This window comes from Meriones unguiculatus, chromosome 11 (assembly GCF_030254825.1).
Source record: "Meriones unguiculatus strain TT.TT164.6M chromosome 11, Bangor_MerUng_6.1, whole genome shotgun sequence".
In the NCBI taxonomy this organism is placed as follows: domain Eukaryota; kingdom Metazoa; phylum Chordata; class Mammalia; order Rodentia; family Muridae; genus Meriones; species Meriones unguiculatus.
In genome coordinates, this window is record NC_083359.1 from 64875646 (window position 1) to 64901267 (window position 25622).

The following is a 25622-nucleotide window of genomic DNA, read 5'->3' on the forward strand; positions in this document are numbered from 1 at the left end:
TAACAGAATGCTTCAGTGTTTTACATGTAAGGCATAACCTCAAAATGCATGCTGTTTTTAAAGATTTATTTATTACTTATATAGCATTCTGTTTACATGTAGGCCTACGTACCAGAACTCACTATAGATGGCTAAGAGCCATCATGTGTTTGCTGGGAATTGAACTCAGGACCTTTGGATGAACAGCCAGTGTTCTTAACCTCTGAGCCATCTCTCCAGCCCAAATTCATGCTTTTTAAAAAGATGAAAAGACAGTTATTTGATATGGATAAAATTTATTTGGTACACCAATCAATTTCTACAAAGTGGTGACAGTTTGTGTAGTGCCCACTCACTCCACATCTGTAATGACGTAACAGGTGACACATCCATACTTTGAAAACAGAGTTTTAGAAAGCTCCAAAGCTGGAAACTTGAGAGTGCTAATATAATGTCACATGGAAAATTCCATTGCAAACCTATTGCCAAGTCACAGTCAAATGCAAGCGCATAAACAAAACAAAACAAAAAAACCAAAACAAAATTTCTTTCACATGATCTATATGAGATACACAGAAGAGTCCAGGTATTGTGTTATGCATCTGCAAATAATTGCAAAAATCCGAAAAAAGAATCTTAAAATACTTGTGGCCCCAAGCATTTCAGGTGTCCCAAGCATTTCAGTTAAGAAACCATCAACTTGTATGCAGTAGGTTATTTTGCAAGGTTAGAAAGAAAGTCAAGATTTCTCAGTATTGGTGAAAACTTTTATCATGAGATAAATGTAATAACTGAAGCATTTATCCATTCCCCATTAGAAAACAGCAATGTTACATTGTTACACATTATTTACATTGAAAACTTGGAAGACTTGACAGTATCAGTTAATCACAAATCCTAGGAAAGGCCCGTTTGTCCTCTCCAGGTTCTTTACCTTGGAAATAAGCTAGTTAGTTATATATCAAGCTTAATTAATCTTTAAGCACCAGCGTGACAATTTAAAGCATTCTTTCAGTTTCTTAACATATTCCTGCTTTGAAAGGCAAAATGAATGCAAAATGTGAATGCAATGAAACAAGTCACTGGCCTGATATTTTTATTGCAAGAGTCTCAATGTTTTAATACCATATTCACTTCTCTAAATGAGTTTGCTCATAGGCTTGAGCCAAAATATTTACCTTTTGCCTCAAAATTCCCTTAAAAAGCAGTTCTTTTTGGAACTGTACAACTGTACTTTTCATTTAGTGTTAAATATGCAACATGGTCCTTGGAGGTTATGTTATGGCCAGGAAGTCCAGCTTCTGGATAACTGGTTATACAAAACAATAAAAACCTCAAGCAACCATAAAATATACTGATGTTACAGTCATCTGTTTATAACACATCAGCATAGCCAGATTATTCTTTTCATGTTTAAATTATTAATGCACAATCAGTTTTAATTCCTAACTGTTAAATTTCCATTCATTATGTAACATTAAATGCTGTAGAAGACCCTGTAAGCTCTATTCTTCAGAAACATTAGAACACTATTAAGGCATTACTTAATTAACAGACCCTAAAGAAACTAGTAAGTCTGGAAAGGAGAGCTAGTCGTATGTTAAGGCAGTCAAAAGAGTAATTTTTTCCACTTTAAGGCTCTTATATAACCGAAATTTATTCCATGCAGACATTATTCTGGATACCCGAAAGACCCATCAATTGGCCAATTATGGACATGAATGTAACTGTAATAAAACAAATGAATAGCTTAGAAACAGCTCATAACACTTTTGTTCCAGATCTTTCAAATACAATGCCATAAACCTCATTCCTTTGGAGAATTCTTCACTATTAAGTTTGTAGTTAAGAAGAAGCTGGGTGGTGGAGGTGCAGGCCTTTAATCCCAGCACTTGGGAGACAAAGTGGATCTCTGTGAGTTCGAGGCCAGCAGGTTCCAGGACAGCCAGGGCTACACAGAGAAACCCTATCTCGAAAACCAAAACAAAAGAAAAATTATAACTCAAATATATTATAAAAGCTATTTCACTAACCATACCAAATATATAGTCTATATTTAGAACAGTGCAATAAGGACAGTTCTTCATTAGTATTCACTATCTATTTTTATATCTAATTTGGTGATAATGGGACTCAAGTTTACACTTCAAATAAAACCTAAGAAATCACTTAGACACAAGTTTCAGTGTAATGTTTTCACCGATATAATTCACTACTTACACACAGAAACAGAATGTTAACCCATTCATTTTTGTTAACCCATTATATTAATAATCCAAGTATACAGTAAAATGAAACCAGCAGAAACTGAAGATAATTTAGGTTTTTTTTTTTTTTTTCAAATCCAGATTCTGCTAACATATAGGAAAAAAGTTCAAACATTTTAAAGTTAAAGTTCACTTATGTTCACAAAGTTAAGATGATTAAAGGCAGGGATAAAGTAGAAAGGCAAAAATATCTCTGTAGGATCAGAGGTATCTTTTGTATATCTTTATTATATTTACAAATGCTTACTGGGAATAATCACAATTTCAGGAATAGAATCGTGTTATTCTTTCTGTTTTCTAATAGATCTTGTTATTTTTAGGGTTTAGGAAAACTGCCATCTGTAGCATACTTAGCTACATTTTTAGTTTTCTACGTGAAAAATACTTTAGAATTAACCTTAATGTTCATAGTGAATTTTTTCAAAAATGCGAAGTTAATAATAAGATACTGAATGTGAATATTGTCATTATAGGCATCCTATATCATAAGCTCAGTGTAGATGCATGTGTGCGTGGACACCTGGCTGAAGGACTTTGTCAACTAGGAGTGTAACTGTGGAACTAAAAGGATGTATGAATCACTGTCAATTATTAGACTGCCTATATAGTATATACTTTTCAATATTTATCAATTAATTACAAACAAAATCTGAATAACTGATCTTACTGAATGGCCAAAAAATTTCTGGAATATCTAGAATATGACTTAGGGAGAGAATGTATCAATCCAGGTATTACTTTAATTATTTTTAAAAATGTTCTTTTTTATATGATTTTTAAAATATTTTATATGCATTGGTGTTTTGCCTTCACATATATCATATATGTCTGTGTGATGGTATAGGATGCCCACAACTGGAGTTACAGTCAGTTGTGATTTGCCATGTAGGTGCTATAACTGAATCTGGGTCCTCTGAAAGTGCAGCCAGTGCTCTTAACCACTGGGCCATCTTTCCAACCCTGAAAAATGTTTTCATTTAAATTTACATAAAATGAAAAACAATCTGCAAGAGATTTTCCCCAAACCTGAATGTGGTTGATTTTTTTTTGGTCATGAATTTATTACCCAATTGGATCAAACTGGAAAAAGGAAAAAGCATGAAGAAGACTTGCAAAGGAGAAAGATGGGGGTTAAGTAATCTTTCATGAAATAAAAGAGATTAGGGAGCAAGTATCAGAAAAACAAAGTAAATTCATTCAGAGTTAACCCTGGCTCATTTCACAGCAGGACCTATCGTCTTTTCTGATCCTTCCTTATGGCTGTATGACACTTCTCCAAGAGGACAATTTGTACCCTAGCAAAACCAATTAAATCAAAGACTAGGTTTTTCATTTTGAGTTACTTTTACTATAAGCATGCCGCACAGCCACCAAATCCATTGCAGTGTCTTTTATTTTTTTACTTTTACACACACACACACACACACACACACACAATGGCAAGTATGTGGAGATTAGAGGACAACTTGCAAGAGCTGGTTCTTTCCTTCTACTATGCGGGGTCCAGTGACTGAACACAATTATTCAGGCTAGGCGGCAAGTGCCTTTACCCACTAAGACATCTTGTCCCCCTGTGACAATATGTTTAGGTCACAAGAAATTACAATGGCTTAGCCCTCACTTCCTGCTTAGATGTACTTTTATTGTGCCTCTCAGAATGTGTTCCAATCATAGTAGTCTCAAATTTACACTGCTATGATATACATATGTATGTGTGTATATATATATATATATATATATATATATATATATATTTATGTTTTTGCAAAGTGAGATCTGCTAATGGTATTTTGTCAGTTGCAGACCTGCTCTTATTCAAAGAGATTGGACTATGAGCTTTGCTTTCATTCTTTTTTGGAATATATTTATTCTTTCTTTCTTTTTTTTTTGAGATCAATAATGTTTTAATTAATGAGTACAAACTATGTTAAATAATTCTGGCATTTCAGGTTTCTGGAAAAAAACATTGAATAGTATAGGAAACAATTCTTCTTTCTTTTTGTCAGAGAAAAGTGACATCTGGTGTTTATAATTAAACCCAAAGTTTGAACCTGTATTGAAAGGCTTCCTTTCCAGTTTCAATTTTAAGTAAATATTAGGCTACTATGATCTAAGAATTAGATACGTTAATTTGTAGAACAAAACTTTATCAGGTATGCTAAACTGGTTGTCTGTAATGACACGGCACATGAAAGAAAACAAGAGGCTTGGAAGAGTGCAGTGCATTCTACTCACTAGCATATTCCTCTCTAACATACTCTGTAAACAATTACTAAGTAACAGTTTTGATAAGTGAACTCTCCACTAATCAAAAACCAGTGAGATGAAAAGATTAGTGTTTTGTTTTACAAATAACTAAATCCTGGAAATATTTACAGAGTATCTAGGAAATAAAGTTTATTTTTCTCAAGATTGTATTTTAAAGCAATATTTTCCATACTATTTACTGAAGAGTAACCGTAGTGGTAATTTGGAAAATAAAACTTGTTTACCACTTGAGTGTACCCTATACTTAATGAGGTAAAGCCTTTCTATGGGGCTATATTACATAGCAACAGAGGCTGTAGAGACGTAACTGTGTTTGAGAATTACTCCAAATTAAAAAAAAAAATCATACAAGTTCACAAGTTCCTAAAGTAATCATGCATATCATCAATTCCTAATGTCTAAATTATGTAAAAGTCTTCTACAATTCTATTGTACCTCTTACTAAATCAATGGGCTCCCATATATAAGAAAGGGAAAGCCAGAATGGTGATGAGAGAGGCAGAGCCTTCTGCTGGGCAGAGTGGCACAAGCTTTAACTGCAGTACAGTTCAAGGCCAGCCTGGTCTACACAGTGAACTCCAAGATAGTCAGGATAATGTAGGGAGACCCTGTCTCAAACATAAAATAAAATAAAATAAAAATAATCAGACTGGTTGCTTTTTATCAACCACATAAAGAAAATTCTAAGGTTTCTTTCCATTCTGAAGTATTGTGATTTGAAGATAAAATTACTTTCTGTGGAGTCTGCTTTTGTTTACCTCTTTTCTTTCTTAACACTTTTTTTTTTGAGATTGGGTCACTTATGTAGCCCTGACTGGCTTGGAAATCCCTCTGTAGACCCGGCTGATTTCTAATTTAGAGATCTACTTGTGTCTGCCTTTCCAGTACTAGGACTAAAGGCTGTGCCACCACCTTCGACTTCTGTCTTCAGTCCTAATCTGTTTAATCAGGCCCACCTAAGTACTGCAGAAGGGTCACCTCTAATCTCATTTCTCTGACGCATTAAGTATTAGCTCCTGGGCAGACTCCGCTTGTCTAAAAGCAGTATGTAAGTAACAGAGAAGTAAAGAAATAGGCTTTTATATAATATTCCATGTAAATTTCAAAATAATCTAGATCATTTTAAACTTAGATCCTGGGTTTAAAGAATTCAATAGCTCTCGTGTAATTATTAGGGTTTTTAACCTTAAATTCAATTTTGAAACTTTAACGTATCAGAATTAGTTAAGATGTGAAATTCTACATGTGACAGTGGCTAAAACCAGAATAGCATCAGAAACAATGGTGTTTAGAGTAGAAGAAGATACTATGTTTGCTAATAACACCGAAAAATTGTTAGTGTCTTTTTAAAAAAAAATGGCTACATATCAAACCTCACTAATATGTCAAATCTGAAGGGAATATTTTCTTATTCTTAGAGCCTACATTTCTTAGGAAATAGAAGAAAATATGTACACAAATCCTCAGATTAGCACACAGCCCCTTTCTTCTCAAATACAACACTTCAACCCCTATACATTTGAAAGGTTATGTCACCTACACTTAATAGTTTTAGAAGGGCTTTGTAAGTCCTCAATAAACCTTTAATATTTAAAGAATAATGCATAAAAATTAAAGTTTTAGTATATCCTACCTTAAATACTATTACAAAATCAGGAGAAAAATCAAGCTACTGGTGTTTCAATAGGCCACTTTCATGCTAAGCTTCACAGTGAAAACATGGAATTGCTCAAGAAAAGAATGTATGTTAGTATGGTGAAAAGAAGTTTAAGTTTTACAAAACATATTTGAAATTTTCCTACATAGACTGATTGGTTGATATGTCTACTCTAAAACTGCCTTTGAACTTGAAGGATCTAGCTTGCTTTATTATTTTTACACTTTATCAAAAAAAGAAATTAGACACAAAATGAATGGTGGGCAAAAATACAAAGAACTACAGACAAACATAATATTAGAAAAAATATAAAAAATAGTTAAAGGTATTATAGGGGTGTGGAGAAGCTTTGTCTTTACAGTTGAGAGTTTAATTGTTACACTATCAGGATTATGGATGGGGAACTTAAATATGTGAAACACTCAGGAAAGCCTAAGTAAATGAGACACTATTGTTGCTCAAGGGAATCATTCAGTAAGTCTCCACTTATGGCAGTAAATACAAGGCTACAATGTAAATTACTTAGCTTACAGAAACTCACAAGTCCCTTAGGGATTTCGATCATGTTTTGACCAAAAAGTAACAAATTCTAACAAGTACAAATAATACACCTGAAATAAAGCAACTATTTAATTGAATAAGAAAGCTGTTGTTTGTATGATCTTAGAAAACTCTGAATTTGTAAAATTTATTCATAATTTAGTTTAACCAAATGTCTTTTTTTTTTTTTTAAACCTCTTGGTATAAAAATTTACGTCGTGAGGTTTATTTCCATCACAGTCACATGGTCTAGTGCACTTCAGAGTATTTGGACATTATCAAAACTGTCCTTTTCCAATGAAAACGTTTAAGAAAACAAGTACTTCTCAAACAAGTGACATGATGTGAGTCTACTTACACTTTTGTATCTCACCTTTACGTACAAATGTATGATTCAGCAGAGTAAAACATGACTACTTTACAGTGTCTATTAAAAAGAAGGTCTCTACAGAGAAAGCTACAGTGTCCTGAAGACTTCTCAAGAGCTAGCTGAGTCCCTGCACCTTTGGACTCAACATGTTTTTCCTTCCTTCCCTCTTTTTCTGTTCTTGGTGAAGTACGTTTCCATCATGCACACACTGCTGACATTTCTCACTACTGCTTTTAGCTGTGAGTTTCAGTGAGATCCAGCAGCGGTGGATCTCTCAGGTCATCTGGTACTCAGGGTTAAATGACGTCCAGCGTGAAATTTCGAATCACATCCAGAGCTGCGGTATCGAAGCCGCACACATCCAACATGCCTCTATCGTCTGGGTCTGCAAGGGCAAAGCCGTTTGATGTCATCCCACAGACAATCAGCTTAGCAGGAATTTCCATTTTCTGTAGAGAAAATACAGGGGAAACTAAATACGAATAAAATTATACGAAAGAAAAACAAGAGCCGGATGGTGGTAGTGAATGCCTTTAATCCTAGCACTCAGGAGGCAGAGGCAGGTAGATCTCTGTGAGTTGAGGCCTGCCTGGTCTACAGAGTTCCAGGATAGCCAAGGCTAAAACAGAGAAATCCTGTCTCAAAAAATCAAAAACCAACCAAACAAAAATCCTTCAAAATTAAGGCTAGAACTCAGAACCATGGTTCCCCCTACCAAATGTTGAGATTACAGATGTGTACCACCAAGTCCAGCTTACAGTTTTGATATATACAGTAGATAGTGCTTTTCAGGACTATAATTCTGTCCCCTTGTTGCCCTGACTTTCGGCTCTACCTCCCATCTATGCTTCTCTTTCTTCTTCCTACCCTTCCTTTGTACTATGGAGCATACCAGGACCTTGAGTATGCTACATAAGCTCTCTACCATTGAATTTACATTACCAGTCTCTGTACATGTATTCAAGATCACAAAAACTAAATATTAAAGAAAACAAGCAATGAAGGCACACTGTAATAAACCTATTAAAATATGCTTAATGTTTTTGTTTTGATCAACTTTCCTTGAGACAGGATTTCATGTAGCCCAGGCTGGCCCCAAACTTGGTATGTAGCTCAGGATGACCTGAACTTCTAATCCTTCTGTCCCTGCCTTCCAAATGCTAAGATTATAGGTATGTACCATCATGCCTAGTTTTATGCAGTGCTGGGAAGTGAACCTAGGGATTCATGTAAGGTAAACAACTACTCTACCAACGTAGCTATATCTCCAGCCCATTTTTTCTTATTTATTTGTTGTGACAAGGTCTCACTATATTTATGTAGTCCAGGCTAGTCTTAAATTCCTTATGTACCTTAGGTTGGCCTCAAGCCACTGATCCTCTTACTTCAGCCTCTTTGTTTAAAGATTCTATGTATCTGGGCTGGAGAGATGGCTCAGAGGTTAAGAACAGTTGCTGTTCTTCCAAAGGTCCAGAGTTCAATTCCTAGCAACCACCTGATGGCTCATAACCATCTAGTAAGATCTGGTGTGCAGGCAGAATGTTGTATAAATAATAAATAAATCTTAAAAAAAAAGATTCTATCTATCTATCTATCTATCTATCTATCTATCTATCTATCTATCTAGTTCCTCGCGAGAAGGTTTTCCTGTGTAGTTTTGGACTGGACTCTCTCTGCCTATCTCTGCTTCCTTGAGTGCTAAAATTACAGCCATGTGCAACCGTGCCTGTCTAAAGATTTTATTTTTAATGTGTGTGTGTGTGAGTACGTATACTTGAACACACATGAATGCAGCTGACTGCAGAGGCTGGATGCAGCAGATCTCCTGGGCCTGGAGTTATAGGCAGTTGTGAACCACCCGTCATAAGGCTGGGAAATGAACTCAGGCCCTCTTCAAGTGCAGTGTGCACTCTTAGCCACTGAGCCATCTCTCCACAACTCTGCCTCAGAATCTTGAATGCTAGGAGTATATGATAAAGCTACCACATCCAATTCTAATGACCAATCTGTTTTTGAGACAGGGTACCAACCCTAAAAACCATGTAGCATTGCCTACCATGGTATTTGTCAGTTAACTAATTTGTTCAATGCACAGTTAGCAGAAGAGACTCAGGACTAATATCCAGACTGCTTTTAGTGCAAATTCTACTTCCTCCTTTATGACACTCAAAAGTAAGCATTCATGGGAAATCTGAACCCTACCCACAGGGTCTGACTCAGAAGATGTCTGATGGGGTTTGTGATTTACATTTTTGACCTGAATACCAAACAACACTAAAGTTGGTAGGAAAATAATGGTGTGAGAACCACTGTTCTCCATAGCAAGTTCTGCTTACACTTCCAGTCACATGGGCCACCTGTTTATACTCAACAGCCTAGAGACTAGTGTCTACCATACTGGACAGAATAGTAACAGAACATTTCTGTCATCTGACAAAAGCCAAGGGAGAGGGGAGGATGGTCAGAACAGACATCCACATAGTTTAGAATACAGACTGAAAAACTTGCTGTAACTTTATGTAGTTCTTTAGTTACACTAACAAATGATAATTTTTCAAGGAATGCAGTGTATCATTAAAAATTATAGTTGAGGTCAAATATGCAAAAACTGCTGGCAAAGGCCTAATATTAATATTTAGCATTGGAATTAGGTGATAGATGTATGTGTAGTCCCTACTTTTTTATTCCAGGTACTGCTGAGCCCACCTAACACTGGGTTTCCTACACAAATGAAGTCAATGTCCTCAAAGCCAATGGAGCATTGTCTGGAGTGGTACTGTTATGGACAGGTTTGCGGTTTACCTTTCGGTACTCCCTCAGGGCAACAGCAGGATGCACCTGCCCAGCAAAGGTCTCATTATCAGTGAATACAATGAAGACATCAGCAGCTGTGCCTGTCTTCTGGGCCCAGATCATTGGAAGAGAGCAATCGGTGCTGCCTGCTGGGACCTATCTCGGAAAAAAAGAGAAGGAATAGCAGTAAAATAAAATCACCTTATGTCCAGATGATAGCACCAGATGTCTGAAATGACACAGAAGAACCAATTCTTAGAGCCCCATTTAATGCAAAACCAATATCAAGGTCTCATCACATCTGTACACATATGTTTTCATTGTACTTGCTATAAGAAGTGAGAACAATTCCTTTTTACAGATACTTTGCATGCACCAAGTACAAAATTACAGGACATGGTGATAAAACAGTGTCTTACTTTATTCATAGCCGTTAGAACCTGCTGTAAGGTCATGTCTGTAGTCACAGGAAATGGTACCATATCACATGCAAAAGCAACTACTGAAGACTCTCTTTCTGTTCGTGTGACCACCTGTAAAACACAATAGTAACAATTTTCAGCACATTGAAATAATTAGTCTCCTAAAGGTTTATACAACTTTATCTCGGAAAGAAACACTATCGTACTTATTAATCCTAAACTGTATTTTTGTGTTTCAGAATATAGTCGAAGCATTGTTTATGCAATGGTGAGGTAGCTCAGTGGGCAAAGATGCTTGCTGCCAGACAATATGAATTCAATCCTGGAATCCACATGGTGGAAGGACAATATGACTCCTATAAGTTAGCCTTGAGGGGCTCCTCCCTAGGGCCAATGCAATCACTAAATGAAAACTAACCAATAACATGGCTCAGAAAATCTCTGAGAAACAGTTATCTGCAGCACTCTCTTAGGCAAACAAATAGAAACACACTAATTATGTTACTAGGTTGGGAATAAAGGCATGAAGTGAAGAAGCGCCTCCTTGTTACGTGGTGATGGGACCATGGGTGAGAACTGAACCTCCCTAAGGCCCATTACTCCCTTCTTGAGCTTTTATCCATGCTTTGTTCTACCTGTCACCTATTTTTGCAAATACTAGTAACATTTAATCTTGCTGTAAAAGTTGGCAGCTAAAGAAAAAAAAAAGTTGGCAGCTCTGTTTTGACCATTCCTTACACATGCCTTTTCAGTATAATTAACACTACATTAAAAACTTGCCTTTAGGTTATAAAATAATAAATGTCACACTGAAATGGCTAAGTAAGTCAAAAACTAATTTTAATTCTTCTTCTTCCTTTCTTCTTTTTTATTTTCAAATCAGGGTTTCTCTGTATAGCTCTGGCTGTTTTGGAACTGGCTCTGCAGACCAGGCTGGCCTCAGACTCAGAGATCTTCCTGCCTCTGCTTCCCAAGTGCTGGGATTAAAGGCGTGTACCACCATGCCCGGTAAAACTGATTCTTGATGACGGTTACCTTGACCGTTTTACTTTACACACATTTCGGGAGGTGGGAACACTACATTGTCTTAGGGGATCTCACCATGCACATTGCAGCGGCAACCGTACTAGCATTGAGTACACTACCCAAAACTCTCTGGTTCATAGAGGCACTGACATCAACAGCCAGCAAGAAACGCTTCCCCGTTGGCTCCACCGTCTAAAAAGGAAAGAAAATAAAGTAGTCATGAAAAAGTCAAAGAGAGTGTAAGCAGATTAGATTGAAAAAAAAAAAAATCCTATTTCTTTATCTGTCATTCCAAAGGCTCCCAGAAGAAAGGGCTGTGTTTTTGTTTTTTTTTTGTTTGTTTGTTTGTCTATTTTATGTAAGTTAAATGACTATTACTTTTAAAATTCTAGCTCTCATTAATTGGTAAAATAAAATAATGATGTAATCCATTTAATTTTACTTAAAGAAGTTAGGGTATTAGTTTTAACAATCTTTTCTCAATGAAGTAAAATGGGAACTTCTAAGGTGTTTGTTTTTTTTTTTAAACTGTGGTAAAAGATAAATAACATCTACTCTTTAGCCATTTTTAAGATTATAACTCTGCAGCATCAGGTCTATCCACAGCATATAAGCACTGCCTCTATTTCTAGACTCTCTCATTGTCTCATCATAGACTTCACCCACCTAAGCAGCAACCTCGAGCCTACACATTCACCCTCAAGAGTCTTGTACCCTCTAGGCCATTTTCTGCCACTATAGTGTGTGCACTCAACAAAATGCAGTCACGGAACATTCCTGGGAACCTTTGGCTACTGTGAATCATGTTGGAATGGACATTAGTGTACAAGAACAAGGTCAAGTATTTCCTTTTATTTCTCTGGGGCATATACAGAGGCCGAATTCTCCACGGTATCCGAGGAAAGGTGTATGTCCCCACACTCAGCGGTTTGGTATTTTGCTTTTGAAGCAGCTGTTCTGAAGCCTGACTGGCTTCACACTCACTACGTAGCCCAAACGGACTGAACTTGTGGTGAGCCAGCTGCTTTAGCCTCTCCCACCATGCCCAATGTGGGGATTTATAGACATGTGCAGTATACTAGGCACCCCATGCTTGACAGTTTGATCCTGATTTTAACAGGCTGCAACATTTTACATTATTACACAAGGGTAATACACAAGGCTTCCAATTTTTCCACCTTCCCAATACTTGTTAATTTTTTTGCTAACACTATTCAATTAGGTACAAATTAGCATCTCGTTTGTGCTTTTGATCTGGCTAATCATATTGAGTGTCTTTCATGTACTTATTGTTCATTATATAATTCTGAAAAACTATTCAAATATTTTGTCCATTTATAAACTGGCTTGTACGTGTACTATTGAACTTCAGAACTTTTTATGCTATGGATAGTAAACTTTTTTCAGATACATAATCTGCAAATATTTTCTCCTACTATGTAAGCTTTTTCTACTTTCTTCTAACACTGTGTGATGTTCATGTTTCAATTTTTATTTCTATTTTTTGAGACAGGGTTTCTTTGTATAATCTTGGCTATACTAGAACTCACCATGTAGATCAAGGCTGGCCTCAAACTCCGGGATCTGCCTGCTTCTGCCTCCTAAGTGTTGGGATTAAAGGAGCGTACCACCACTGGCAAACTATGTTACATTTCAAAATTTGAAGTTTAATTAATTTAGTTGTTGTCATCTGTGCTTTATTATTCTTTTTACTTTTAGCTCTTAAATTTAGGTCATTAATATCTTTTGAAATATTTTTTGTATATGCTGTAAGATAAAGATCTACCTTGTACTTTCTGCATGTAAATGTGGAGTTTTACAGTACAATTTGTTGAATACTGTCCTTTCTGAATTAACTCATTCTGTAACCCTTCAGCACCAACTGCCCAAATGTGTAAATTTGTTTCCAGACTCTGTTTTATTCCTTTGGTTGTCATGTCTGTTCTTGTAACAGCTTGGTGCTTTGGCTACTGTTGCATCCTGGCTGAGTTTTTAAATCCAGAGGCATGAGTCCTGCAAATTTGCTCTTCAAGATGGTTTGGTTATTGGGAGTCACTTGGAATTTTAGATAGATTTTTAGTTTTCCGAAAAACATGCCATTGGGATTTCTTTTGTTGTGTGTGTGTGTTTTAGATTTATTTATTTATTTATTATGTATATAGTACTCTGCCTGCATGTATGCTTATACACCAGAAAAGGGCACCAATTCTCACTATAGATGGTTATAAGCCACCATGTCCTTACTAAGAATTGAACTCAGAAACTTTAGAAAAGCAGACAGTACTCTTTACTTCTGAGCCATCTCTCCAGCCTGTCATTGGGATTTTGAAATCTGTGGATTGCTTCAAATTGCCCTATCCTCTTCACTTGTCTTAGTTCCTTAGGGTTTTCCACATAGGCTAATGAGCATGCTAAGTGAGGCTTTTTCCTTATATAGTTAGCATAACTCTGTATACTTTCTGGCATTGAAGTGGAAAAAGTAGCCACTGAGGAAGTTTTATTATTAAGTGGTTTCTTGGTTTCTATTTTGACTTTTAATATTAAATTTTGCTAAATGCTTTTTCTGTATCAACTGATACTGTCATCTGGACAGCTGTCACTTTGCTGACTGAGATTACTTACAGGTGCTCTAATGTTGAAATGTCTTTGAACATCAGGCAAAAATGTCACCTGGTGATTATGTATAATCTTTTTAATTTGCTACTCAGTTTGGATGTTAGATTTTTGTGGTATATCTAGAAAATATTGAAATAAAAAATTTTAACTTATAGCTTTGATTTCCATTTTGAAAATCTGATTATTAAAACATAACTCTCAACTAACAACAAAACTGAAAAAGAGTACTAAGTTGAAGGAATTCACAGAAATGCCAGTTCTAAAATTCGGTAATTTATCAATATGACTTTGAAATAATTAAATTACAATGATCTTGGGATAGGTAGCTGCCACTCAGTGTAACAAGGATTACTCATAAATGTCAATTCTGTAACCCCTTTCCTATCAATTATGGAAAAACAATGGATATATTTTTTTAAAATGGCTAAACTATTAATATAACTGCTAAAATATGTTTTTACAAAATATATTAACTCCTGAGTCTTTTTTTAAAAAAAAACAAACAAAACTATTACCTTAAATGTTTTATAAAAAGCAGCATCCAATGCTTGTAAAATTTCTTTATCTGGAGTCCATCTCAGTTTTCCTCTGAGCCCATGGCCCGCTCGGTAGGTTTCTAATGCAGTTAAAACATGAAATGGATGTATGCGAGCCTGCAAACAAGACAGACTGAAGGTAGTTGCCAAGTCCAAGTACAAATAACAATTATGAGTCTTCAGGGTTTTATATTACTAAAAGCACAATAAAAAGAACAAATATTAGACTCAGATTTAAAAAGTAAAATGTAACTTGTAATGAGAAAAGTCTTAGGCTTCCTGAGAGCTAATGCAGTTTATCGGTAACCAAAGCATGGGTCACACATACCTTTTTGAGCAGCTTTTCATTGCATAGCTTTTCACATACTAAAGATACTTCAGAATTTCCTGGCTCAAGCACTGAGTTAGCAGTCATCTTCCCCAGATTCCTCAGTAGTGCAGTAAGGGGCATTTCTTGTAACAAAGCCTTCCATACCTACAGGGGAAAGAAAAAGAACAACAGAAGGGAAATAGCATAGCTAGAAATGTAAAGAACTAAGGGCAAATGAATCAGTGTAACACATTAGCAATAATTCTGTAAAGCTTTTACTTAGGATTTAAAGTACTTCCAGAGTAAAATCAATTGACCAAAAGCTTATTAAATAAGAAACTGATGATTTTCAAGATAGCTTTGTGTGTGTGTAAATCTCCCTTACTAACTGCTTACTTTTCTTTTTGAGACAGTGTCTCTCAGTCAAACCCAGAGTTCCTTGACATGTGATTTGGCTAGTCTTGCTAGTCACCCTGCTCTGGGGATCCATTTCTGTCTTCCCATCCCACAATACCAGTTGGTCCTCTTGCCTGTTCATCAAGTGTTATAAACTAGAAGCCATGTCTCTGGCCCCTTGTCTTGTTTTGGTAGGGTTTGCAACTGAACCCAGAGTCTGGAATCTGAGGTTTCTCTTTTTTAAATGAAGTTACTCACCTCTTTAGACTTCAGGTGATTTGTCAGCAGATGCTCCCTAACTAACTGATGCTCTTCAATTAGATGAATGACTTCCAGCTCATCTTTTGTTCGCTTCACTTTCTCCACAGCCTCTAGATACTTTAATAGCTTTTCAGTCTCCACAGAGAGTGCTTTTTCTTTATATTGTTCATGAACTTCTTTCCAGCCCTTTGTGATATATTTAGTCACGACAGCAAGTCCTTTAACAAGATAAGGAATTGAAAAGGCAAGCAGAGTTAATGAAAATAGAACAGGTTTCCCGAGAATGCATCATGATCAGCTTAACTAAACAGATAGAAGCTGACTCCCTTAAAGTGGAATGTTATATTCTGTCACATAACACATTTAGGCAAATGAAGTGAATTTTTTATTTGTTAGTTTTTTAACATCCCATTACTATCTAACTGTGTGGTGGTGGGGAATCCATCACTAGTTTAAGCTACTATTACAAAAGCACTTTTGAGATACTGATACTAGAAACTTTGTAGATGGTGTCTATTTCAGACGCATAACCTCATTTAGAATACTCATCTATTCCAATGATTATTATACTGATTTGTCCTATGCTTCTGAATAAATACAGATTTATGAACAGCTAGTGACTAAGTAGAGAAAGCCTTAAATTAAATTGTTTAATACCAGAAATTATTAGAAACCCAATAATAAAAAAAAGGAAAATAACTTGTGCATTCCTTTTACAATGTTTTTTTTTTTTTTTTTAATATTAAAAAGAGGTTTGGGGGCTGGAGATGGCTCAGTGGTTAAGAGTACTGTCTACTCTTCAAAAGGACTCAGGTTTAATTCCCTGCACCTACATGGCAGCCTTTGAAGAGACTGAACTTTTGTCAGACCTTGAAACAAAGTTAATAAGCCTTCTGATCGTTTAAAACTATGTATCCAACTTGCTGTCCCCTGTACTTAGCTTCAAGTTCAACCCTGCCATAAGAAAACAATGTAACTAAATTTACTAAGCCTTGGATTTCCCTGTAATCAGCTTTTGCAATCTAAGCTAAATCTTTTTTTTAAATAATTTTTTAAGTTTTAAAGATTTATTTATTTATTATATATACAGTGTTCTCCCTGCATGTATGTCTACAGGACAGAAGAGGGCACCAGATCTCATTATAGATGGTTGTGAACCACCATGTGGTTGTTGGGAATTGAACTCAGGACCTTTCCAAGAGCAGCCACTGCTCTTAACCTCTGAGCCATCTCCCTAGCCCCTAAGTTAAGTCTTAAAGAATGTATTCTTTCATGCCCTTGACCCAGGCTAACGTATTTATATATGTTGTAGTAATTACACAGGTTAAAAGCAATTTAAAACAACAATTATGCCAAAAAAGGTTGGAAGCAACACAGAATAGGTTGATAGCACCTGTGCTTGTTTTTGAGAGTTACTTTGGTCAGTGTGGGTGAGTAAAGAAACTTCTCTTGTAAACTTTGTTAAAAGATTTTTACAGAAAAGTATCCCTCCTTTCCCAGACCACGGTTCTGTGCTGTTCAACAAATATAGAGCAAAGCCCTTTTTCAGGACAGACAACAGGAATGGATTCAAAAAAACTACAGACAATCGACAAGCCACAGACTACAAACTATATACCAATGAAAGACAGGATGAGAAGTAGAGAATTCAAATTTGAGCTCATTCTTAGTCTAAACCACTTTAATAGGAAGCATCTTTTTTTCTACCTCTTAATCACCAAATCTATAAAGGGTGTGGAGATTAACAAGGTCAGATGTTCATTAAGAGAGAGGCAGGTAAAATACAGAAACAGGCCATGGAGATCAAAAAGCTACCAGGATCTTGGTGGCCAGAGAGCATGGTTCAGTGCTACCAAAAAAAAAAAAAAAAAAAAGTAATGTACCTTCAAGATAGGTCTTGAGTCAGGTATGGGGCCCAGGCCACTAATTCCAGCTGAGTCTGGGGCATGAGGATCTGAGTTTAAGGCCAGCCTGGACAATTTATTGAGACTTTGCTTCAGAATAAAAACTTGAGAGGGTGCAAGATACAGCTCAGTGATAAAGAATTAACCTCACAGGTGTATATCTTAGGTCTACTCTTGGAAGTTCAAATGAATTAATGAATGATAAAAAATAATAAAAGGGTTGGGGACATAGCTCAGTGCTTTATAGAGTACTTGCTTATCATGTATGAGGCCTTGGGCTCAACCCTATCACCGTGAGGAGCACATATGAAGGCAGAAAAATGTAGATTTTTCTCTTTTATATGAAGTCTTCTAATTTTTTTTAATATATCAACAAAAACTTATTTTTTTCCTTAAAATATTTTTAAAGGCCAAAATGAAACATCTTTTAAGTCTGACTGAGTCAGCCTATGAGATATTTTTAAACTCAAATTTAGATAATTCGATCAGAAGTTAGTACTGACATGCAAGAATTTCTATACTATTGTATTTCTTGCTATCTTATAGATTTAAGACAAATAATAGTTACATGCTTCATGTGAAAACATCTTCTAAAAATGTTGTTTTTCCAATAAAAATTCCTTAAGCCCACAAATACATAATACCTGATTAAAAGAACTTTACTTTCTTTGAATTATTTTGTCTGTTATAAATGTGCATTTTTTTTTTTTTTTTTTTTTTTTAGTTAACACATTAACATATTACTTACTCAGTTGTTTAGAGCTGGTTTAAATTTCTTTTCCCAAAAGTAGCTTAGGGATCATCTATGACGTTGCTGTTATCAACAAAACTTTAGTGTGAGCTTTGTTCTCAGCAACTTAGATTGGAAATTTCATGTGGAAGTAAGTTTAGGGAACATCTACTAGTCCTCACTTTACAGAGCAGGAAGAGGAAGCCCAGACAGTATCTGTTCATTGTCACTATTAGTCAGGGGTCCTTCTATACTTAAGCAGTTGCTTTCTACTACCATTCATTAAGACACAGAGTAAAATAATGTCCACTGTATATTGGATCAGATTTAAAAATAAACATTGTATGTTTAAGAAAAAAACCCTACACATTAAAAAAAAAATGATTTTAGGATAGAAATAGGTTTTTTGTTTTTTTTTTTAGAATAAACTGAGGGGGTGGCTGGAGAGATGGCTCAGTGGTTAAGAGCACTTGATGCTCTTACAGAGGGCCTGAGTTTAGGTCACAGCACCCATACCGGGCAGCCACCTGAAAGCCACTTTCATTCACAAAACATCATGTTGATTAATTAGTTCAGATATATTTAAAGCCAGCAGGAAACTAAGCACTTGCTCCAGGTAATCCGGCCACCATGATGAAGAATCATGACGCACTGACAAGTCAACAGTCTATCTGGTAGAATGTGACCCATTATGTCAAGTACTCACGAGTGACTTGTGCGTGCAGCACAGGCAAGGTTCAGGTTTTAGTAAGCATACGCTGTCCACAGAGCAGGTGGCACACAGCAAAACTGCACCGCTCCGCACTGCTATTTTTTCCTTCTCTTGCTAGAATCTGCCTGTCATGAATCTTGAAGGCTATGCTGAACTAGACAGTTGGGATATCAATGTATGAAAGTGCCTGTGGGAAGGGACTTGAAAAGTTAGTTGCAGATATAGTAATCACCAATCTTTCTTAGGAAATTAAAACATAAGCATTAATAACTAGAAGTATAAAAGCAGCATGTTCAAATTTTGATTTTCAATGTCTCGATTATCTATGTCAGGTGTTTAGTTTCAGGCTGGCTTTAAATATGTATTGATTAGTTAAACAGCATTATGTTTTGTGAGAGAAAGTTAATTCTAGAAAATCAAGCGAAATTTTGCTATTTATTAATCACCTGTGTCTTACTACCCATTAGGACAAACTTATGCTTACCTTCACTGGATGGTTTAAGATGTGACAGTCTTAAGAGATCTTTGTGAGACCAGCCATTTCTCTGTTTATACTTTGTGACTGCTAGGGCTATGGCCATGCCACCTTTTTCATTATACCAGTCTGCAACGGCCTTCCGGAGCGCACGACCCCACATACCACACTTCATGCTTTCCTTCAGATCTTTCTTGAACTGGATAAAAGTGAAGAGATGCGTCGGGATGCGACATACTTCAGGAACAGCTTTAAATGCAGCTTGTTTGGTGTTTATGTCCGAACACTGGGAACAAATGGCAAGTGCAAACAGCAAAGGCTCTTGTTTTGCAGTCCTGCCTTCCTGACTAAATGACTTGATTTCCTGTATCACTTCGCATCCTCTGCCATCTTCAATCAATCTAATTAAGGCTTCAGCATTTTCAAGGCCCAGCTTCTGTTCTTTGATATAGTAGGTGCCACCTTCAGAACCGAAACACAAGAAGCGGTGCAGCCGATTCATGTCAGTGACCTGCCATACATATCCGCCCTCAGAGTTGGCTACCTGATTCTCATTCAGTGGCTGCAACTGGCTTGCAGATTCGTCCATGTTCTTTGTCCTTTGAGAAAACTGTCACAACAACAAAATGTTACTATAATTAAGTAGAGGCAATACAATTTTATAAAGGTGAAAAATAAAAAAAAATCTCTGCTTATTGAAAATGTTATGAATCTATTTAATTTAAAAATCTTTTGAACCCAGCAAGTTTTTCTACAACTAATTTTTAAGGTGCAGTATATTATGCCCAATTAATCAAGTAGGTCAGTGTGGTATCTGAGGTCCAGACAAAGACAGAAAGGGAGCAACTATAGCCAACACTAAGAAACATCAGCTCCCTAAAGAACTGTGCATTTCTAGTCACTATTCTGACATTTGCTCTCAAAAAGGACTACAGGGAAGAAGGTTTCAGGTAAATAATTGTTGGTAATGTCAAATACTTGGAGATCATAATGCAAACAGAATGATGGGAAATGACTATTGCAATGGCTCAGACAACAGGAGAAACTAGCAGATCCAAGTGCATGGAGTGACAGAAGAAGGCTGATCACAGTGAGAATGGAGGCTATGCAGTGAGGAGGCGACTCCACAGATCTGCTCTCCTTCCAGAAGCTGTAAGCTTGAAGGAAGGTAAGACAAAAGATGAGACCCAGAAGAAAATTTTCTTGTTTTGGGGGATATGGTGCAAGGTTAGTGTTCAACCTGGAGAACGGGCAGCAACGGAGAAAGGGCACAGCTGCGCACGAGAGGCTTCTAAAAGAAACAGAAAAGGTTACAGCACTGAGTTTGAAACTGGCCCATGGATGGCAAAAGTGAGACATTGCCTTCTCCTTGAGGGTGACAGATATGCAAAGAAAGAGATCTCAGAGAGATGAGAAATGAAAAAATTCCCATTTGGCAGAAAATGGTCGGTACAGAATCCAGACACTTAGGGAACTGGGGAATCACACAGCAAACAACAGTGTAGGGTCACGTGAATGAGGACACTGGGGACTCTGCCATTCTGAATGTGACTAACTGGGGACAGTGATTCAAAAGTATGTTGGAAATACCAGAGTCAACATTTCAAATAAAACTTGTAAGGCTATTTATGTTAGCAGAGGGTAGGATTAGCCTTTTGTCATCTCAGAGAAAATGATGTGAGGGATTAGGGAAGGGTTTATAGTTAGAGAAGATAGGCTGAAATTCGTGGTGCTTAAAGCCTCTGCTATTTATCTTATCCCCTAGTCAGTTCACAGAACAAACCAACAAACAAACCAAGGAAAGCCCTGAGAACATTTTCAGCAACTCCCACCTTAACTCACAACTCCTTCCCATTTGATCTTTACAGTGTATTTACCATTAACCATTATCTCTTCTTTCCCCCTCCCCTGAGTCAGTGCTTTTCTGTGTAGCCCTGGCTGTCCTGGAATTGGCCTCGAACACAGAGATTCCCCCTGCCTCTAGCTCCTGAGTTCTGGGATTAAAAGCATGTACCACCATCACCTGGCCATTACTAGCCTCTTCTTAGCTTTTACAAAAAAAATTGTGATGGTTCTTCAGCCTGTCTACTCCTATTTATTCACATTTGTTAGCAGAGTAACTGAAACGATATTTAACAATACATTATTCTACTGCTTTCCTTTCCAAAAGTTCAAATGGTGGGATTTAAAGATCTGAACACAAACATTAACATAGATCTCCTCTTATTGCTATTCAACCTTGGTGTATTTATCTCACCATTCCTGGGAGAGCAAGACTTAGGTTTTATCATGTTAAAATATTTCTTCCACATCTACCACACAGTAAAACAAAACAAAACAAAATATCATCAAAATTGATTTTCTGAACATTTGCTTAAGAATTATGCACTACAGATTTTCTTTTCTATAATTCATTTCTTCTGAAAAAGCCTCAATGTGCAAGATGAATATTTATTGCAAACAATTTTTTAAATTCTTTATAAATTCTGCCAACAAAATAATAAATGTATTATATGTAGGAAATACAATCAAGAAGAAAAGGTAAAGTAATAAGAACTGGACACAAACGTCTGCAGAGAACAGTATTTCTCTCCTAAGTTTTCCTGTGGTCTCACTGACCACGTTGGCCTCATATACACATCCTCTTGCTTTGGCCTTCCATGTGCTGAGATTACAGGTGTCTGTCACTAAACTCGCTTCTCCTACTTTAAATGTAAATACAGTGTTATGAGAGGGTGTTATCTCATTCTGCAGCCTGCACTAGTCTTCAACAGACTAGACCAACTAAAACCTACGGATTACACTGTGATGATGTGCTAGATGCTATAGGATCAAACTGAAATTTTAAGAAACTACCATTTTTTTCTCCTTTCTAAAAAAAGGAACGACTAGTCTATCTGAGTCAACAAGGAAGTCCCTACTAATTTAATTCTTATAAAAAAGTAATTGATGCTAATCAGGCAGTTGTTTTCTATTATTTTCTCGTCACCTTCAAAGATTCCTGCTTTGCTAATGTGCAGTGAGACTATTCATTCTATTTTATAGAATAAGGTACCGCTTAGTTCTAGAACTGTAAACAAAATAAGCTTCAATTTGTTGTAATTCACCGTTTGACACAAGAAATAATATGTATTACCAACGGACTCTTCCTTTTGCTAATTTTATCAGACACAACCATAAGGACGTGCTCTGTACTTCTTCAGCATAAACCGCTTAGCTTTTCATATACTTCTCTCACTACACTTCCCAGAGTACAACATAAAACAGTGGAGCATGCCGGGGCATGTTAGAAAGACACTGAAAGAAAAACTAGAGACATGAAAAAGGGAGTCCACCAACCTGTGAACCTGGCTTATGGCTCTCACTGTCATTGAGTCAAGAGCTTTTACCACTGACCAAAACAAAGAACCATACTTCGCTTGCTGAGACCTACGTAAAACAAGAGTATTAAAACAGCTAATAGCCAATCATTAAGGTCAAGGCACACACCTTACACATTTATAATCTTTGATTTTAAACTTACAAGTACTCAATTCTCATCCATAAAACTGAACATGCCTCATCAATCACTCCACAATTTTATTTACAAAAGAAATTTCTTAAAAGAAATGAGCAAACCAGCTTATTTTATGTAATTTTAAACTTCATTTACTTAATCTTTAAATCAAATTATAAATTATGTCTTCTGAGAAATAAAAGTTTAAAAGCTACAACAATAATCTATATAGTTACTACTACAAAACCCAAAAGAATCTTTGTTAATGCCCACATTCTCACCTGTCTTCCTGAACAAAAAGAACATGTTGAAGGGCTTACCATTTGAGACTTCAAGATATATTACAGAGCACAGTAATAACAACAACAAAAGTACCAGCACAAAACACACCTAAATATGAATATGAGTAATTACAGCCATCTAATAGTGGACAAAGATGTCAAAAACATACACTGGAGAAAAGACAGCATCTTCAGCAAACGGTACTGTGAAATGTAGATGAATTTTAATCTAGAACACGGCTGCTCTAGCAAGAGATCACATCCAAAGGCCTCCTAGGTCTGTGTGATCCAGCTGGAAGACAAACATGCCTTTAATCTAGGAGACAGAATTCAAAGACAGCTTAGAATACCATGTATGCTGAAGTCACATGATCAAGAAGGCCCAAACTGGATCTGACCTGAAAGACTCCACCCAGAGCACTATGATACCAGAGGAGAGGTGAAACAACTAGCAGTCCTACACAGCTATGATGCCTATAAAGTTAGAGAACCAACATGGATTCAGACTGACTCATCTGGAAACTGTCTTCTGCAAGATTAGTTAAGGTCCCAGGAACACCTGAGTGGAGGTTCCTGGAGAGAAGTCCTTCAGGCTACAGAGTGGGCATCTTGGAACTGCATCTTGCCCTGCTGGTGACTAGGTCACCTATAGAACTTCTTTATATATCTAAATAAGGATAAAAAAATTTAAATATAGAAAATCAAATGGTAGTTTATTTCAAGCTATTTATTCTCCTTTTTGTTACTAAGTGCTGAAATACATATTACTTTAAAATTGGCAATATTATATGACATGGTGATACAATGGTTCTTGACAGTTTCAAAATCTCTTCGAATATGGATAACACTAATGAAGGGACTCAACCTGAGCCCTAAGACAGCTTCTAGATACCCATTAACTAACAGTAGCTTAATTTCTTCAACTGTCAGTGTCCCCTTTCTTAAAAGCTTGAGCTCCAGTCCAGGGGTTGGAAGGCAGCTGGGCAGTGAGACAAACCAAAGTCTACTCCTTTGTAAAAGCACTGTAAAGTCAACAATACAGTAAGTTCTTGAGTTGTCCTGACCCCTTTAAGCACATTCTCACAAATTAAAAGTTTTAGGGCCATTAACTGTTAGAAACGAGACATTTTGAGTGTTTTACACTTGATCTTAGTCATAGTGTCAAGCACTGACATACTATCTTCATACTGTCCATTCTCTTCTTAGTTTAGAATGTAAAATATGTAGATAATAGCATGATACCTGTGTAATATCACTTCTACTTCAAACTCATCTGAGCTACAATATGTGCTTTTACCATTACTAATATAGATTCCTGTATTTTCCTATTAAATTAATATCTCTTAATCATGTTATTTGAAAAACCTAACTTTCTTTTTAACTCTGAAAAGTCACGCAAATATGTAGTTTTTTTTTTAAAATGGAAGCTACGGCACATTCACAGTTATGAGTTTATACTACATTACAAAATCTAGGGTCACAAGTTCAAATGGGTATAACCACACACAAAGGTAATGAAAATATGTGCGTCAAGTGCAATAAGAAAGTATTGAGGAACTGGGATAAGATGTCACCATGGTAGAATGCTCTGAGCAGTGTTCCCCCAAACCCTGGATGCCAAAAGCCTCCTTTGAAATATGCTTAAAAAAAAAAAAAAGTAAATATACTCTTAAAATCATCGTGATGCTACAGGACTCTGTAGGAGTCTGATGAATGAGACGTATTAATTGGAAATAGCCATTTTTTTTCGTTTTAATTAATGAGAACCATTTTAAGTGTTTTAAAGTAATGCACTATAATAGGGGGCGGGGAAAGCGCATTTTCCCCTAAGGCACTGCATCTCCATACATGAATCTCTTATCCCTTGGACTTTTAGGAAAAATCTTTCTCCCTTCCCTGTTTATTATTCCTTAAGGATAAATTCGGTTTCGGTCTTCCGAAGCTTCCTACAAATTTCCTTCCCAAACTCGTACCGGAGACCACGTCCCTGTGCCAAAGCCGCAGGAGGAGGGGGAGAAAGAGTGAAAAGGGGCCTTGGCACGCCCGCCCGCCAGGAGCTCTGCAAGCAGCAGTGTCGCCCTGGGTTCCCCAAGACTCCACCCTCCGAGCAACCGGGCCAGGCCCAAAACGTCCTGATGCGAAATCGGTCCTGCTCCCCGGCGGGCGGGCGGGCGCGGGAGCCGAGGCTGCGGAGGCTCTGCCTGGCCTCTGCCGCGGGGATGCCGGAGGAAGCGAGTGCGCGCCGGCCAGACCCCGAGCGCCCAGGAGCGCTCGAACTGCACAAAGCCGGGTTCCCCGCCCCGCATCACGCCTGCAGCCACCCACCTGTGCCTGGAAGCCGACACCTCAGGACCCGGAGCGCCAAAGGAAGCTCTGCGCAGCGCCGGGGAGAGGCGGCGGCCCGAAAGGGCGAGGACAGCTCCTGGTCCAGGTCGCCGCGAGCCCCGCCCCTCCCCTGGCCCCGCCCCTCCCGTCGCTCCGCCCCAGCGCCCGGATTGCCGAGGGTCCCGGATGTGCCTCCCTTTGGCACTCCGAGGCCCCGCCCTTCCCCGGCCGGGCGGAGAGCGCTACGGATGCTGAGAG

At 37.2% G+C, this 25622-nt stretch overlaps 1 protein-coding gene across 3 annotated transcripts; it reads right to left on the minus strand.

Moving 5' to 3' along the window:
* Positions 1-255: 255 nt before the first annotated feature.
* On the minus strand, positions 256-25514 carry Ro60 (Ro60, Y RNA binding protein). 3 transcript variants are annotated; one of them, XM_021647477.2, is made up of 10 exons: positions 25365-25512; positions 22602-22691; positions 19272-19872; positions 15439-15659; positions 14803-14949; positions 14454-14591; positions 11398-11514; positions 10294-10407; positions 9884-10030; positions 256-7530 (listed from the first exon to the last, which is right to left on the minus strand). In XM_021647477.2, exons 3-10 carry the CDS (start codon positions 19849-19851, stop codon positions 7378-7380), a joined length of 1617 nt encoding a protein of 538 aa, XP_021503152.1. In that variant the 5' UTR covers positions 19852-19872; positions 22602-22691; positions 25365-25512; the 3' UTR covers positions 256-7377. The 3 variants fall into 3 exon arrangements, with proteins under 3 accessions (XP_021503152.1, XP_060220398.1, XP_021503150.1); XM_060364415.1 differs by lacking the exon at positions 25365-25512 and adding an exon at positions 23210-23321; XM_021647475.2 differs by lacking the exon at positions 22602-22691 and having other exon boundaries at positions 25365-25514.
* Positions 25515-25622: the final 108 nt, after the last annotated feature.

Coding starts and splice junctions, on each gene's coding strand:
- Ro60 (XM_021647475.2), bottom strand. CDS start 19,851: ATGGACGAATCTGCAAGCCAGTTGCAGCCACTGAATGAGAATCAGGTA. Junction 14,950..15,438: donor ATCACCTGAAGTCTAAAGAG/GTGAGTAACTTC, acceptor TTTCCCCTGTAG/GTATGGAAGGCTTTGTTACA. Junction 11,515..14,453: donor CTTTTTATAAAACATTTAAG/GTAATAGTTTTG, acceptor TTTCCTTTTTAG/ACGGTGGAGCCAACGGGGAA.